Source organism: Arctopsyche grandis, chromosome 1 (assembly GCF_051622035.1).
Source record: "Arctopsyche grandis isolate Sample6627 chromosome 1, ASM5162203v2, whole genome shotgun sequence".
Taxonomy (NCBI): domain Eukaryota; kingdom Metazoa; phylum Arthropoda; class Insecta; order Trichoptera; family Hydropsychidae; genus Arctopsyche; species Arctopsyche grandis.
The window spans coordinates 31,627,611-31,643,464 of record NC_135355.1 but is presented as its reverse complement, the minus strand read 5'-3'; the positions used below and the strand labels follow the sequence as shown (position 1 = coordinate 31,643,464).

Here is a 15,854-nt window from a genome sequence, read left to right as displayed (position 1 = left end):
TTCAACCACAAGCTAAGAAGAAAAAAAATGTTTCGAATGGCCTAAAGAGGGCAGATATCATCATTTATTTAAAAAAATAAACAAAAGAATTCATCAAATAATCAATACCCAAGATTGTTTCTTTAATTTATTATTGTATACTAGTGTTGTGCCCGTTGATTTGAACGGGTGGTTTCATAAAGGAATTAAAATAAAGTCATATGTTATATATAAATATAATGTAAGGTAATTTATAGGCGCGCGCGTGCACGTATTAAGGTCTGTTCATACCTATCCAGCACGACCCGTATCCTGCAGGTGTCCTGCAAGTGCGGATAGTATTCTTATATGGTTGTATTCATACTCCATTCGCGCATGCGCATTTACGCATTCATGCGCGTCCATATAGAATGTACTAAAGAATACTGTCCGTACTTGCAGGATTCGGGTCGTGCTGGATAGGTATGAACAGACCTTTAATCGTAAAAAGTTGAGTGCGCGCATTCCACGCTCACCGATCCAAACCGTTCACCCGTTCGAAATGATGAATGAATGTGTATGCATGTCAAACGCTCCACCCCCCCCCCCCCCTTCCCCACGTCTCCTCGACCACTTGACTCTGATTGGCTGTGCACCTCTGTGACTTTGATTGGTTGTGTCTCCACGCGTCTGCCACATATGTACATACCCACATACACACACCGCGTCCGTTTTTATACATTTTATAATAATAGCCTAATGCGTGCCAACATGCTGCACGTGTGAATGTTTGTTTACATGCTCCGTCTCTCTTTCTCCCCTTGGAATCGTATATCGTGGAAATAGACGCGGCATATCACTTTGTTCACATGATCGGCCGCCAAAAACAAAAGAACAAATTAAAAATACGATTTTTTTTAATTAATTAAATTTTAAATTATTAATTCCGTTGATCCGAATTGCGATATTTTACCGAGTGCACAATTATGTGCATACATGCCACTAGTTTTTAAATAAAGTTAGATACATAAATCCAAATACATTTTCAATTCCATATGTGTAAGTATATATGTATATAATATATAAAACTGGATATATAAAAGATAGGATCTTTTTTTTAATGTTCACTATAGCCTTGTTTTCTTTTTGAACTGTACAAAACTGATTTTTCTTCTCTTAGTGCCTTGTCTGTTACCGGACGTCGGTAATCATGTATGCGATGATCATTTTTAAGGCCTCAGGTTCTTCAACCAGGACGTCCTTCTTCTTCCGCAGATCTTCCCTTGGATAATGAAATGCAAGAGTTGGAATGCCACACTATGTGACTAATGTATTCAAGGTCGTCTCTTCAAGATCTTGTCCATTCATTCAAAACACACTCATTTGAAACCTTATCTCTCTGTGGAAACATTCACCTGTAGACAGTGGTATCACCCCATTTTTGGAACAAAGGGTTTCCAATTTTTTTTAAAAAAAAATTATTTTGAAAATATATTTAAATTTTTTTTCGTCCAAGCCACTATTACATGAAAGTTCATTAAATTTACAAGATTTGTATAATTTTTGACAAAAATTATATGAATTTTTAATTTCCGGAAACTTTTGATTTTTAACAACAGGTTTCCGGAAACTTTTGATTTTTAACAACGGGTTTCCAGAAACCCATGGAAACCATTAGGGTGACACCACTGCCTGTATATCCACATTTCGAATGCTTCTATGTACTTTTTTGGTTACCTGACAACTCGTTCACAGATTTTCCGTAAACCGAGGATGCGCTCCAGGCATTACGTATACGGCCATCTCTTTCTCACCCCGTCTGTTCACCAAGATCTCGTTTACTATGCCATTACGTATGCAGCCATCTCTTTCACAGACCGTCTGTTATTGGTGAACAGACGGTTTGTGAAAGAGATGGCTGCATACGTAATGGCATAGTAAACGAGATCTTGGTGAACAGACGGTGTGAGAAAGAGATGGCCGTATACGTAATGCCTGGAGCGCATCCTCGGTTTACGGAAAATCTGTGAACGAGTTGTCGTGTCACCTACTTTTTTACATTAATGCTGACCAACGCCGTTTACATTTACATACATTTGAATGCTGAACAACGCCGATCGGCGTTTTGCCAACAAGTCCACAGGCCTGAAAAACGCCGATAGGCGTTGTATTTTGAATATGTACAAAGTAAACAAGAATATTACCCGCTAAGCCTTTCCAGGTAGCATTAAAAAAAAATACATTGAACATGGGTCATGTAATCCATGTCATTCATTTGTCAACTTTATAAAGACTGGTTTACACCGGAATTTCTGAATTTATAACAATAGCTGAATTTCCTGATGGAAATCCCTAACTACTGAGTATTTTAGATTGTGGCTTGGCATTTAGATTGTGAGCATTACATTTTAAGAACAATGAAGATGAAACTAGTTTTGGAAAAATATATTCGTTAAGACTTCTTACGTTTATTTTATATTATTGCAAGATATATTAGAGAGTCTAAGCACACCTTTACAAAACACAGCGATTTTCAGCGTGGCGGGCTTTCAACAGAAAAGACGTTAGCACTCAAAGGGTTAGCATATAAATTTTGTGTAGTAAAAATAAAATATATTTATATTTGTAAATTTGTTTATTCAAATCCAAGTCTATTTCAGATATGAAAATAATTTTTATTTCAATGGTTTTACATACAATATGTATATATTGTTTACAAATAAAAAAAAAAAATGTTTTGAAAATTCCAGTTGGAGGCAATATTAATCATCAATAAATTGAACAGTTCAACAGCAGTCGTTTCAATACACTCAAAACGTCAAAAAAACGGCAAAAAAAAATAGTACTAACAATCAAAATACAACGACAAAAGCGCAACCGGAACGTTCGGTGTCTCGTTTCAAAACTTTGTTTTAGACTTACAGGCGCTATTAATATATTCCAATGATAATTACAGGGTATATAAATTGTAAATGCGAGTCTAACGATCGGCGAATGTAAAACAGAATCACTATTCGATTTGTGATAAGTCCCTTGACCCTTTATTTACTATGAAGTCTCTTTGATATATGTTTCGATTCTTTTCACATTCACCGACCACCGCTCGCACATTTACCGTAACGAATATGAAAAATAATTAATACGACAACGAATGATACTTCGAAGCGTTCATACAAGCCGACGACAATGACGTGAAGTGATAGTAAAAGTGAGATGCTGTGGTTTTGAAAACGCTAGTTTTATATATGAATACATATGTAAATTTTTTTTCACTAAAATTACGAACATCAAATAGGTATGACGCGTTAATACGAAATATCAAGAATACATTATCAATTACATCTAAGGCATATTATGGCTCAAATGATTTAAATCATAATTTTTTTCCATATAAACAGAGCGTACAAAAATTCGATTACAGCTACGGCACGTGATTTTTTTTCAGTGCGACATATAATTCATCACATGTCGTATAATTATATACAAATATATTGGAACACAAAAATATATTAATAATGTGTGCAAGATTTATATGTATATTGTGTCGTTACACAAAAAAGAGATATGTTTTGAAAGTTTAAAAATTAATTATATTCAACAAAATAATACAATTAACATTTGGTACGTAAATATAGCTGTTGTTTTTTTCTTTTTTTAATAAATTATTATTTACTTTGTTTTTCTTTTAATAATAATCATAATAATATAAATACATCAATAACTATCTTTTAATATATATAAAAAGTCGATAACGGGAATAATGTTTGAGAACTATTATACATATACGTTCGTAACAATAAATGCAAGTAAACTCTACGTTATCAAGTTCTTTACAATATTTATAAGTCTGTCAAAAAATATACACGAAAATCGAATGAAAATATGTTTTTTTTTTAATTTAAACACTAATACATATACGAAAAGTGCATACAAAAAAATAAAAAAATAATACTGTGCAATTCAAATGAAAAAATAAATAATGAATTAATGGAAAATGTTAAAATTCATATGCGAATGTGTATAGGTGTGCATTTCATGCTAATAACAACGTCATTACATATCCATTCCTTGAAATTCTCAACAACGTACATAACTACGGTTCTACTTCTGAATGCTAGCATTTGAAACAACGACTTCTTAAGTTTTTCTTAAGCTCCACTGAAGAACAGCAATAAGAATTTATTATTGAAATGACAAATCGATCATTTACTTTTGGTTCCTCATACATAAAACTAGCCCATTTCATTTTTTTTTTACAAATTGGTCAATGATAGCATTTAATAATTTAGTTACGTTGTTGGAAATGTTTATTTTTAACAGCTAATAATTAAATTCGGTCAAAATTGTATCGACATTTCACTACAGATGCACAAAAATGCGATCGCTTTTGTTTTTTGTACAAAAAATACAATTATTTATTGTTTTTTGTACATCTCTAGAGCAGGGGCGTATATTCAGGGTGTATATATGTATATATTATGCAATTGCCTATGTTATTAAAAATCATTTTAAAAAATAAGTGAATTCAGTAAGATTTGTTGCTGTTATTCTTGATAAAACTTCAGATATAATGATGAAATCACAGCTCTCCGTGGTTTTACGTTTTGTATATGAAAGTAAAGTTCACGAGCGGTTAGCCCTTTGCTCTGATTAATAAACAGCTGATGGTTTATTTTACCGCATTGTAAATATAGTTGAAGACTTTCAAATTCAAGAGAAATTGGTAGGACATTCTGATGATGAACGTATTAGCATGGTTTGCAATCCAAAGTACTCGAAGTGTATCCATTCGCGATTTTTACACATTGTTATGCCCATGTATAGAATTTAACATTACAATAAAGTCTTTACAATATAGAAGAGTGCAAATCGCTTATTCAAACTTTTAGTGGATTTTCTGCATGAATATATTGCTTTACAAGAGCTAGAAGACTTCCTTCTGTAGCATCTATGAGATGGAATTATACATCTCGTTTAAGTAGCACAGGGCAACAATACTGAAATGAATTTATAGACTTTTTTCTATATTTTGAAAAAAAAAATAGTTATTGAGTTAAAACAGAAGAACGCATTTTACGAAAGCGTAATTGAAAAATTCATGTCTAAAGAGCAAATAATCAAACTAATATAAATAAATAAATATAGCTTATTTTAATTCATATATAGCAAACCATACGCTACTGCTCTAGAGACCTACATATGTACATATATTCAAGAATCGGTGACAAAACCTAGCGGTTGCATTATAAAAACATCATTACAATATGTATATGTATTGGCAACGTGACTGACACAAACATTAATAAATAATTCCAAAATAAAAAAAAATTTCAAAAATTCACTTAACCCTTTGGCTGCTACGAGGTTTTTCAATGTCCAAGCGAAAAATGCTAACATTTGTAATTACTTTATAAAAAAATAAATATAATATATTTTTTTACATACTTGCTTCGCCGAACGCGCGTAATTTTTTTAATACTTTATATACATTTTTAAGAAGCAGTTGTGGACTCGCGCTCTCTCTTTCTGTCTTGCTTTTACATGCGTGCGTGCGAAAGAGATACCTACATATATACACTAAATAAGTTTTGACGATTGTTTCCGACGCATTATTTTTTTCAATAATCTATTTTTAGACATCGATGTATTTGTCGTTGTTAAAACATGCGATACATTTGAAAAGGGTAGCGGTCTTTCTCTCTTTCTTTCTTGGTTTTAATTGTATATGTGTGAGCGAGACACACAAGGATGCGAAGTTTCTAATAATCAAATAATTTTTCAACATGTATCATAAACATTTTGTATGCATTTCAGTTGCATTTGATTGATTGCACGAATTCGTGACGTCTCGTGACCTATATAATTGAAAGCGGATTTCTATTGTTTTTTGCCATTTATTTTAACTCTGCAAAATGATATCGGACAGTGAAAGTGACGAAAGCGAAATAATAGCTCCTCGCCGAGGAACTCGACAAATCAGCAGCTCTACTGATTCTGAAAATGAATTTATTGACAATAATCAATTCCCAAGTAATAACTCCTTATATGACTTTGACAACGAACCCGAAATTTACTTTGATGATGAACCCGAAATTTGAAAGAGCTTTTAAAAAATTGATAAATATTTATAAAGCTTGATTGAAAAATAAATATAAATACGTATATAAAAAAAATGTTTCGTGCCACTGATGCGCTGGCAAAGAAAGTAATGAAATACGACAATTAATGACGTCAACAACGATCGTCGTAGCAATCTTCGCCGATTTCAAAACAACGATTTATCGTTGTTGTAGCAGTCAAAGGGTTAAGAAATATTTCTAATTAAAAATTACTCTGATATCATAGGTTAATATGTTGTAGTGTTTTTCATATATATTTTTAATAGAAGTAAATAAAAACAGAATTGTACTATATGTATATCTTGTACTATATGTACAGTATTCAATCTTTCTAAATAAAAAATGACGGTTTAACACTTTCAAATATTTTTAGAAACTTTAGAGCATTTTTGAATAAATTAAAGGTGTCTAAAAATTTGTTACACCATCAAATTTCTATCTAATAAGATTTTAACAACATTAATATATATATATACAACACACGAATAATAAATACTCAATTGTTTTAATTTTATTTTGGAAAATATTATACTTTTTTAAGTACTATTTCATAATGACATTCACAAATTGTTATCTTTATAAATATGGAGTCCAAGAAAAAAATTAGTAAAATACGTATACAAGTCTAATTTTTGGGACTCGGTATGAAAATACACATAATTTGAATGTGTGAATATCATTATGACTAGTGCGCGTGAAAATACCTTTTATTTTACAAAGAGAGATGCTTACTCTCAATTTGATATCATGAATTTGAAGAACAATAATTTGTCAGCAGGAAATTGGGAAAATAAAAAAATAATACAACAATAAGTTTATGCTATTTACAATAGAAATTGCACTCGAATCATAGTGTAAAAATTTAATTTAATTGTTCTCAAAATACACATTAAGCAAATAACTAAAGAAAAATAATAAATAACTTACACATTACACCAGTTTATACAACGAAAAAAAAAATGGAAGCACTTAAAAAGATCATCGTTTTTTGATCCTAAGTATACTTTCCGACTTACAATAATACCAATAAAAGCGAAATAATCACCACAAAATTTTTAAATATTCCACAAATTCCTGCACACATTCCACAACGATGATTAATCACACAAGCCCCTTTTGAAAGGCTCACACAATCGAATATTTCGTCATGTAAAGTTACAATGTTAATGCCCATTCCACGTCTAATAATTCAGATCTATAGTTTTTGTATTATATATATATATTCATTTTCAAATCTTCTATATATGTATTGTACAAATTTTTTTTCCACCGAGAACGATTGCGTACACATATTTCAAGCATTTACACATTTTCACTTCAATAACATAACAATAATACAGCTGGGTAGTAGTAGATGTAGTATACAGAGCAGATAGCACTTTTTTTAAAAACAATTTTATGACCTAGCCTAGTTTTATAATTAGCGCACCTATTCAAATCAATTATACATAGATTACAAATAAAATAGTGTATTATTTATAATATAATATATATATATATATATATATATATATATATATATATATATATATATATATATATATATATATATTTATATATATAAAAAAAATAACTATTTAAAGACTAAATCACCGATTTTTCTCATTGATCTTTCTGCCCTCTGTCTCTATGTTTCAGTCCGTTTAATCTGATGTCTTTGACAAAACCGTTGTTGACACCATTAGAATAGTAAGCGTCGATCGGCTCGTTCTTCGCCGTCACATAGTTGGGTATGACGATTGTGCCATTGGCGACAACTCTGTTCGTACCACCATTGGCATGAGTGTAACCATTTGTGTACCCGTTCAGGTGTTTATTGTACCCATTGGTGCCGTTCAGTGGCTTCTCGTCTTCCAGTACAGCCTGAAAATAAAATAAAACCAAATTATTATATTTTTTCTATACTATGTACGAGAAGTACTACCATCGTAAACCGTTTGAATTTAAATAAAAATTTTTCAGTGCATTAAACAATCTCGTATAAAATATTTTGGCATTATGTATTTCCATATATGTACGTATGATATAATGACTTTACTCACCATGCATATTCCCTTATTTCCTTCTACTTTCAACGGCGACTTTGGTCTGGAGTATTTGCTTTTGTAGAAGTCTGAGAAGAGGAACAAGAAGAGGAAACCGTGAATGGCGATCCACACCATGAATGACTTTGGATAGTTGCACTCCCTGAACAGCAATTGAAGCTGATGCGAGAAAATCAACACGAATTGTACCTGCGAAAACGTAAACCGTCAATCAAAAACAAAGAAAACGTACATAATTGAAAGTGAAAGGCGGGTCGTAGCTCGCACATATACACATTATATAAATTTTATAAACTTACCATTTGGAATGTTGTCAAATATTTCTTCCACCAGATGTATTTTTGGTAACGGGGTCCCATCGCCGCAATCATATAATAGAAATACATCACAATGTGAACGAAGGTGTTGAGCAGGGCGAAGAAAGTACTGTGACCACCTGAAAGAAGGTTCAAAGCCCGTCAAAGAAGAGTTGATAAAAGCGAACAACGATTTATTGATCAATACTGACCTGGAGCGAATTTCAAACCCATCCATACAGAGAACGGCATAACTCCGTGGTGAATAACGTGCAACGTCGATACATGATTATTCTTTTTGCGCAACACGAAAAAGAGAGTATCAAAGAACTCCGTGAATTTGGAAAAGTAGTACCACCAGCACGTCTCAGCCATCTGAAAATAAGTTACAGACAATCAGTATTGTTTTAATAGCAATTTTTTATAACAAACAAATAATACATACTCTCATAGCGATGGGATTTCTCGAATAGTCAACAGGTTGACACCGGAAATCATAGTGACCCCACCATCCACTTTGCAGGTACTGAAATTAACAAGTAAAATAAATTTAAAATTAAGATTTAATCTTGATTAGTTGCCCAATTAAAGGTACATATGTATGATATTACATGAACATTCATAATAGTCTAATTTGGATTTGGATAGCGCAAGCTTAAAACATCTCATAGTATATCATATCATACAAACAATGAAAATATATGTAATACATGCATAGAATAGAAGCTTTTATAATACATATAACTTTATCGAGTGTAAATTTCCTTCAATTATTATTATTGCAGCGGCTTTTGGAATGTTGAAAGAGTAATTATATAGCATGTCAGTGTTAATTAATATCGACAAAGTCACACCGATGATGCATGCTTCGCAGAAAAATATTTCCTTCGCGTGGATTTGCTAAAAATCATTTCAAATATTGAATTTTAGCATTTGACATGCAAACGAGAGCAGTTTTAAGATTGGGACTGGCAGTTCAAAGGACAAGTTTGTGTATAGAAAGACGACAAAAAAGTCAACACAATTACAGTACACGATAGATTTGAAAAACCATGGAAATGTTTAGGTAACGGTATCTGTAAGAGATGACAGATCTATTCATTATACATAAGAACATTAAAAAAAGTCGGTAAAAAATCTTGAATATATGTAAATAAATATTTTCACCTTAAAAGTTTATCTTATATATAAAAGATCTTTCATTGTGTGTGTGTGGTTGGATTCTGATTTGCTGTCGTAAAATATTCAAATAAATTTAATAAAAAAATAAATTAATGTTTACTATTAGATGAGCCATGTTTAAGCGGTTTATATTAAAAAAAATATATTTATTAAATTTTGATATAAATATTGAATAAATGGAAATCCTTTCTTCCTTCGTAGTGGACTTATGTATGCTATCTCTTTCTCACAAATATTATGTGTACTATCATTCTTTCCTTACTTCTAACTCTTTCAAAATCATAACAAGATGTGCTTGTTTCTTTATGATATTATTGTAGTTTTGATATTTTTTGCCTTCACTGTTTTAACACTGTTATTTTATATTTATAACAGGGCTGTGCAGTCGCTTCAAAATTTCCCGACTCCAACTTCAACTTTATTTAATGATTCAACCTTGGCTACGACTACAACTTCAGCGATTTAAGTAAGATCGATTTTTCCTGCCAACGTATAAAATTGTGGCGAAATAATGGCGCTTTTCAAAATATAAAGAAATTAAAAAAAAATACTAAAAATTGACACGCAAGTCAATTTATTGAATTATTGGTAATGAAATGGGTATAAATAAAAAGTAAATACATTAATTGTGTATGTGTATGAATTTCATACACAAACAAATCAATTTAATAAAAAAATGAGAATAACAAGGAGGAAACAATCTGTTTTGGCCACAACACACAATACGTGCAATTCAACGATTTTATTTATAATGTCATTTAAATTCATGACTTTAATATATAAAGAAAATATTAAATTTAAATTTATTAGTGGATTTATTTCAATAAAATTGACTTTAGTTGACACATACATAAATATGTAATGTAAGACTATTAGTTAAAGAACATAATAATAAAAAGGAGTCCGACTCCGTTTTACGATTCCGACTCCTCCAAATGCTATGACTACGTGACCCCAACTCCAACTCCACAGACCGGCTTTATAACGAATAACAAACTAAAAATAAATAAATAAGATAATATAAAATAAAAACAAAAAAAGCACATCAAAACAAAACAAAAATCAAAAAGGCATGCAAACATGTATGTACATACATACTACGTACATACACATATAGAAATAGCAAATGCTATAAAAAATATTGAAAAGCAATAACGAAGATAATTGTTATCTTGAAATTTATTTGCATACTTCAAATATTCAATACAACACAACCAAACGCATAGCATTTCTACACAAAAAGCTTTGAAAAAAAAATGACACGATGAATCAATTGACCAATTGAAAAGACTCAACAAATTCGTTCCCCCTTGTAGATTTATTTAATTTATAAGTCCATGTCCAAAATAAAAAAAGCCAGTGAGACAGCAACATTCATCTCCATATCGATGATTCCGGCTTCGAGAATAAACTAATAATCAATGCTAAATACGAATAATTCTCACAGTGAATAAGCATACGTCAAAATCTAAACGACCCGATGCTCTGAAGTGAATCGGGCAAGGTGAGCGTGAATATTTATTTGCATTACAAGCACACATACGCAGGCACCTCGATAGGTGGGTGACGTTAATAAAGCAATCGACCATAAATAATGAAGTGGAAAACACTTTGAAGGAACGAGACGAGCGTCCGGTTCAAAGTCGGCCATAATACAGAAGCAATTTATATTACATACAATACAAAACTTTGAGAATGAAAAATAAATGTCTAATAAACGAACAATCTGTGTTTTTTAATCACACCACATGGTTTTTGCTATTAATTATTTATAAAATAATTGAGAATAAAGGCATTCTTTTGATTAAAACTGAGTACCGCCACAAGTACAGAATGAAACCAGTTTACAATTCAATATGTTACATACATATATCCTGATAATTCATATTTTGTTTTAAAAAAAATGCTATAAATATATTCAAAATAATAAAAACCAAAATCCTTTAAAGCTTTCGCCAACATTTCCAGCTTATTTATTTTGAAAAATAAATAAGCGGTATAAAAAAATTGTAGCTAATCCAAACAAACCTTAGATCAGTACCCTAGATAACTACCGCTGAGGATTTCGCGTTTTGTAAAGGTGTGTTTAGACGGTTCGGTGATTATTAGTCAAATGTGATCACCCGTCACACTAAAACTGGTCACGAGAAAACTGATCACACCCTAAAACTGGTCACACCCTAAAATCGGGCGCCAGTTTTCTCGTGACCGATTTTAGGGTGTGACCAGTTTTAGTGTGACGGGTGATCACGTGTGACTGATCTAGAGCGACCGGTTGTCCTGTGACTGGTTCACATATGACTAGTAGTCCGTTTACCGTTTATACTCTAATATATTTGCAACAATATAAAATAAACAAAAGAAGTCTATTAATGAATGTATTTTTCCAAAACTAGTTTCATCCTCTTCATGGTTGTTATGCCAATCCACAATCGAAAATAATCAACAGTTAGGTCATCCATGAAAAAAATCTGCTATGGTTATATGTAAATTCAGAAATTCCGGGGTAAATCAGTCTTTAGAAACATTGACACAGATTACACGACCCATTTTCAATGCATTTTTTTTTCAATGCTACCTGGAAAGGCTCAGCGGGTAGTATTCTTGTTTATTTTTTACGGGTGACCGTGAAAAAGTCGAAAATATTCGTTTATCATGTATACATATGAAAAACGGTTAGTATATTTATCAGTGGCGTGCAGTAAAACTCTCTCTCCCCCCGTCGTACATCGTCACTTAATTTGCGCGAGCAGGATACAACAGGAACAGGCTTTTCCTCCCGTATCCTGCGCGTGCACAATAAACAAGGCTGTATGACAAAAAGAGAGATAATTTCACCGCATGCCACTGATATATATTATATCGGTCTCCGTGACGGGCCCGAATGTGAAACGACCGAAAACGCAAATATCGGAAGGCAAAGATCGAAAATCGGAAGATCTTAAGTCGAAAGATCAAAAAAAAAGGGTGCATGGTAAACGGTACATACTCACTTAATTTGCGCGAGCAGGATACAACAGGAACAAGAGGAACAGGCTTTTCCTCCCGTATTAATGTGCGCGCGCAGAATACGGGAGGAAAAGCCTGTTCCTCTTGTTCCTGTTGTATCCTGCTCGCGCAAATTAAGTGAGTATGTACCGTTAACCATGCACCCTTTTTTATCTTTCGACTTAAGATCTTTCGATTTTCGATCTTTGCCTTCCGATATTTGCGTTTTCGGGCGTTTCACATTCGGGCCCGTGAGGTAGACCCATATTATATATACATAGTACCGTTTACCATGCACCCTTTTTTTTATCTTTCAACTTAAGATCTTTGCCTCCGATATTTGCTTTTTCATCCTTTTCACTTTCGATGCCGTGAGGTAGACCCATTTTCAAAAAACAACGCCCATCGGCGTATTTTAGGCTGATGGACTTGTTGGAAAAACGCCGATCGGTGTTCATTCAAAGGGTTAAAGGTATGACTATTATCATTGATGATACCTCGTAGAAAATCCAGGCACTGAAGACGGTCTGGAGGAAGTTGTAGACGATGAGGACTTCACGAAGGTCGAACGGTTTCCTGTTGGCCATCAGTTTGGGACCCAGACTTCTGGAGAAGTAAGCGTAAGACACGCACAAAGCTATCGTCGGCAACGGCGATGACATCATGTACCAGTCGTTGACGCGAGGATCTGAAAACACAAGAGACAGAAACAATTAGATTTCGGAGTGGACGGCAAACATTCAAGAAATATTGATTGAATAAAAGTGGCTCGTCGAAACAATGCCACTTGGGAGAAGCTTCTCAAATGTATCTCGGTAAGGAGCTTTTGGTAAGCCGGCGAGAGGAGAGCTTTTAACGGAGGCTCTCGACGGCGAGCCGACGTGCTTTTTGGCGTTAAACCGCCTTTACAAAGGCGATTTTCCAAGTGCGTTTTCCAAAACTTCGATAATACGGAGTGGCGAAGAGTCGACTGACTGACACGTTTCAGAACGCTCTGAAACGTGTCAGAATTGTAAGGACCGGGGAGTGTCTACGAGCTAAGTGAGAGAGATACTGTTTCACTCATTTTTCAAGATGACAAGATGAAAAATATGTCCTCTTCGACAAAGCCGTGCAGATTTGATAAAAATTTCGTTATACACACGTTGTGTTTTTATCTAACAACTAGCTAAAACCCAGCATGTGTTGCAATGCCACAATAACGCATGCAATTCCTGTTCCCGTTTCTTGATGTGTTTCGATAAGTGAATATTTCAGTTTCAAATTGATACTCAATAACACTGTTCGACACGAAAATGGTTCAGAGACGAGATATGACTTTTCTTATAGATCTATGCCCAGTGAACACGAATCTGGTAATAAAAAATGTTGATTGGCTCGAGATTCGGAGATATGTGTTTTTGAAATCGAGCGATTTTTCTATATCTTGGTGTTGTTCAGTCGATGTCTCAAAATCTGTCAAATTCCTGTTCAAAATGAATATTGGAATCTATAGTCGGGTATTTTATCTTTCATTTAAAGTACTTTTCTGCTTTCAAATCTCTCAAAGTAGTCGTTCAGTTCAAATCAAAATTCAAAAGTATGTATTTTTACTTGGGATTTTTCCCCACTGTTAATATTCTTTTATATTGAGTTTTTTCTATTGAAACATGTTAATTGGGATAGTGTTCTGGCCACACTATTTTTTGTTTTCGTATAAAAGGGTTAATTGGAAGTGTGCTGAATTTTAAATCGGTAAAATTGCGAGCAAAAAGCTCGTACTAGTATTTACTCGTATTTACACGAATCTGAATTGAATTAATAGGGGTAATATATTATATTTTTTTATATGAGAATTAAATAAAATTACACTTAGAAAAATCATATTTCGACTATTCTTGTGGATTAATAACAAAAGTTCTATTGATAACTGGCTTACCTCGATAAAATAAACGAATTTTTATTATTGGGTTGCGTTGTTTATGTCTGAAAAAAAAATTGACATTTGTCGAACAGTGTAATCAAATTAAATTACAGTAATGATAATTTGTCGGAAAAACGCAGGCGGCGAACACGTTTGAAATTATTGCGTTGCAATGCCACTCATTCCTGTTTTCCTGTTCCCGTTTTTAGGCGATTTTTTTTATAGAAACCATCGCGTACATGCACACAATAACTCATGTAAGTTTCATCGCAATCAGTTGAATGGTATAGAAACGCATACGTAACAGCCAGACAAACATTGATTTTTATATAAGGATACGCTGATGATACGAACAAAGAATATGCTGGTTTTCTCACAGACCTGGGTGAGTTCGTGCGTAAACAATAGATTCACCAGCGTAAACCTTTACGTGCCTAGACAATAGACACACTAACGGATCGGGGAGGCTGTGCTGTACAACTTGTCCTTTATAAGGAGGTACACAAGGTAGATCAGATAATCTGGAGTGAGCGGCAGTTCCGCGTGGACCTCCTGAATCGTTGAATAAATGCTGTGAAGCGACTTTGGTCTTTCATTTGGAGCCTAAACCCAGCCCTATGCAACATCAGTATACATACATTATTCTTATACAAAAGGAAATATTGAAAAGCCAGGAAAAATACGTCTTTTTTTAATTTCAGCTGACGTATATTTATCCTAGTTAAGTCAATCCTTCTACATATAACGGGCTAGATCTATTTCTAGTGTTATAATCTAGGATTATAACACTAATACATACATAATTTGAGGATAGATTTATACCCATATGCATTGCGTGTGCATGAAATACTACCTCACATGACCACACCATATAAATCTACACAATATACATAATATATATATAAAAAATTTGATCGCGACATTTGTATCAGTATATGAAATTATAATATGACCGCATATTTAGACACCAAACACGAGACACGTGAAAAAATCATTATAAAGCACGCGCATGTCACGCTATCGGTTCCAATCAGAGGAATCATAAATTGATCAGTGCAACCGATGCGACATTAAACCTATTACATGTATGTATATATAATATATCTATATATGTATACTTGAACGAACAAAGGATGCATGCAGTGAGTTCAAAAACCTAAGCCACGCAAATGCTTTACTTGCAGTGAAAAAAAACGCAACACTTTAATAACACCCCCTCCCCAAAAAAAAAAGTATAATTACTGCACCATATCGATTTAACAGTTGAAGTTTTACTATCGAACCCGTTAGGTGATGTTTTCGTATGAGCAAATTTTTGCACGAAGCACAGTGGGCTGTCAATGTATGTGTGTATTCAGCAAAA

The 15,854-nt window shown here is 33.1% G+C and overlaps 1 protein-coding gene across 1 annotated transcript in view; it reads right to left on the bottom strand.

Annotated features, from left to right (window-relative positions):
* Nucleotides 1–7,615: 7,615 nt before the first annotated feature.
* Nucleotides 7,616–15,854, bottom strand: part of LOC143910200 (very long chain fatty acid elongase 7-like) — an 81,776-nt gene continuing 73,537 nt past the window's right edge. The window contains exons 4-9 of the mRNA XM_077428577.1: nucleotides 13,086–13,276; nucleotides 8,864–8,944; nucleotides 8,631–8,793; nucleotides 8,422–8,558; nucleotides 8,120–8,311; nucleotides 7,616–7,940 (exon numbers count right to left, since the gene is read on the bottom strand). Of these exons, the coding sequence (XP_077284703.1) occupies nucleotides 7,680–7,940; nucleotides 8,120–8,311; nucleotides 8,422–8,558; nucleotides 8,631–8,793; nucleotides 8,864–8,944; nucleotides 13,086–13,276 (1,025 nt within the window). The 3' untranslated portion in view covers nucleotides 7,616–7,679. The remainder of the gene's footprint in view (nucleotides 7,941–8,119; nucleotides 8,312–8,421; nucleotides 8,559–8,630; nucleotides 8,794–8,863; nucleotides 8,945–13,085; nucleotides 13,277–15,854) is intronic.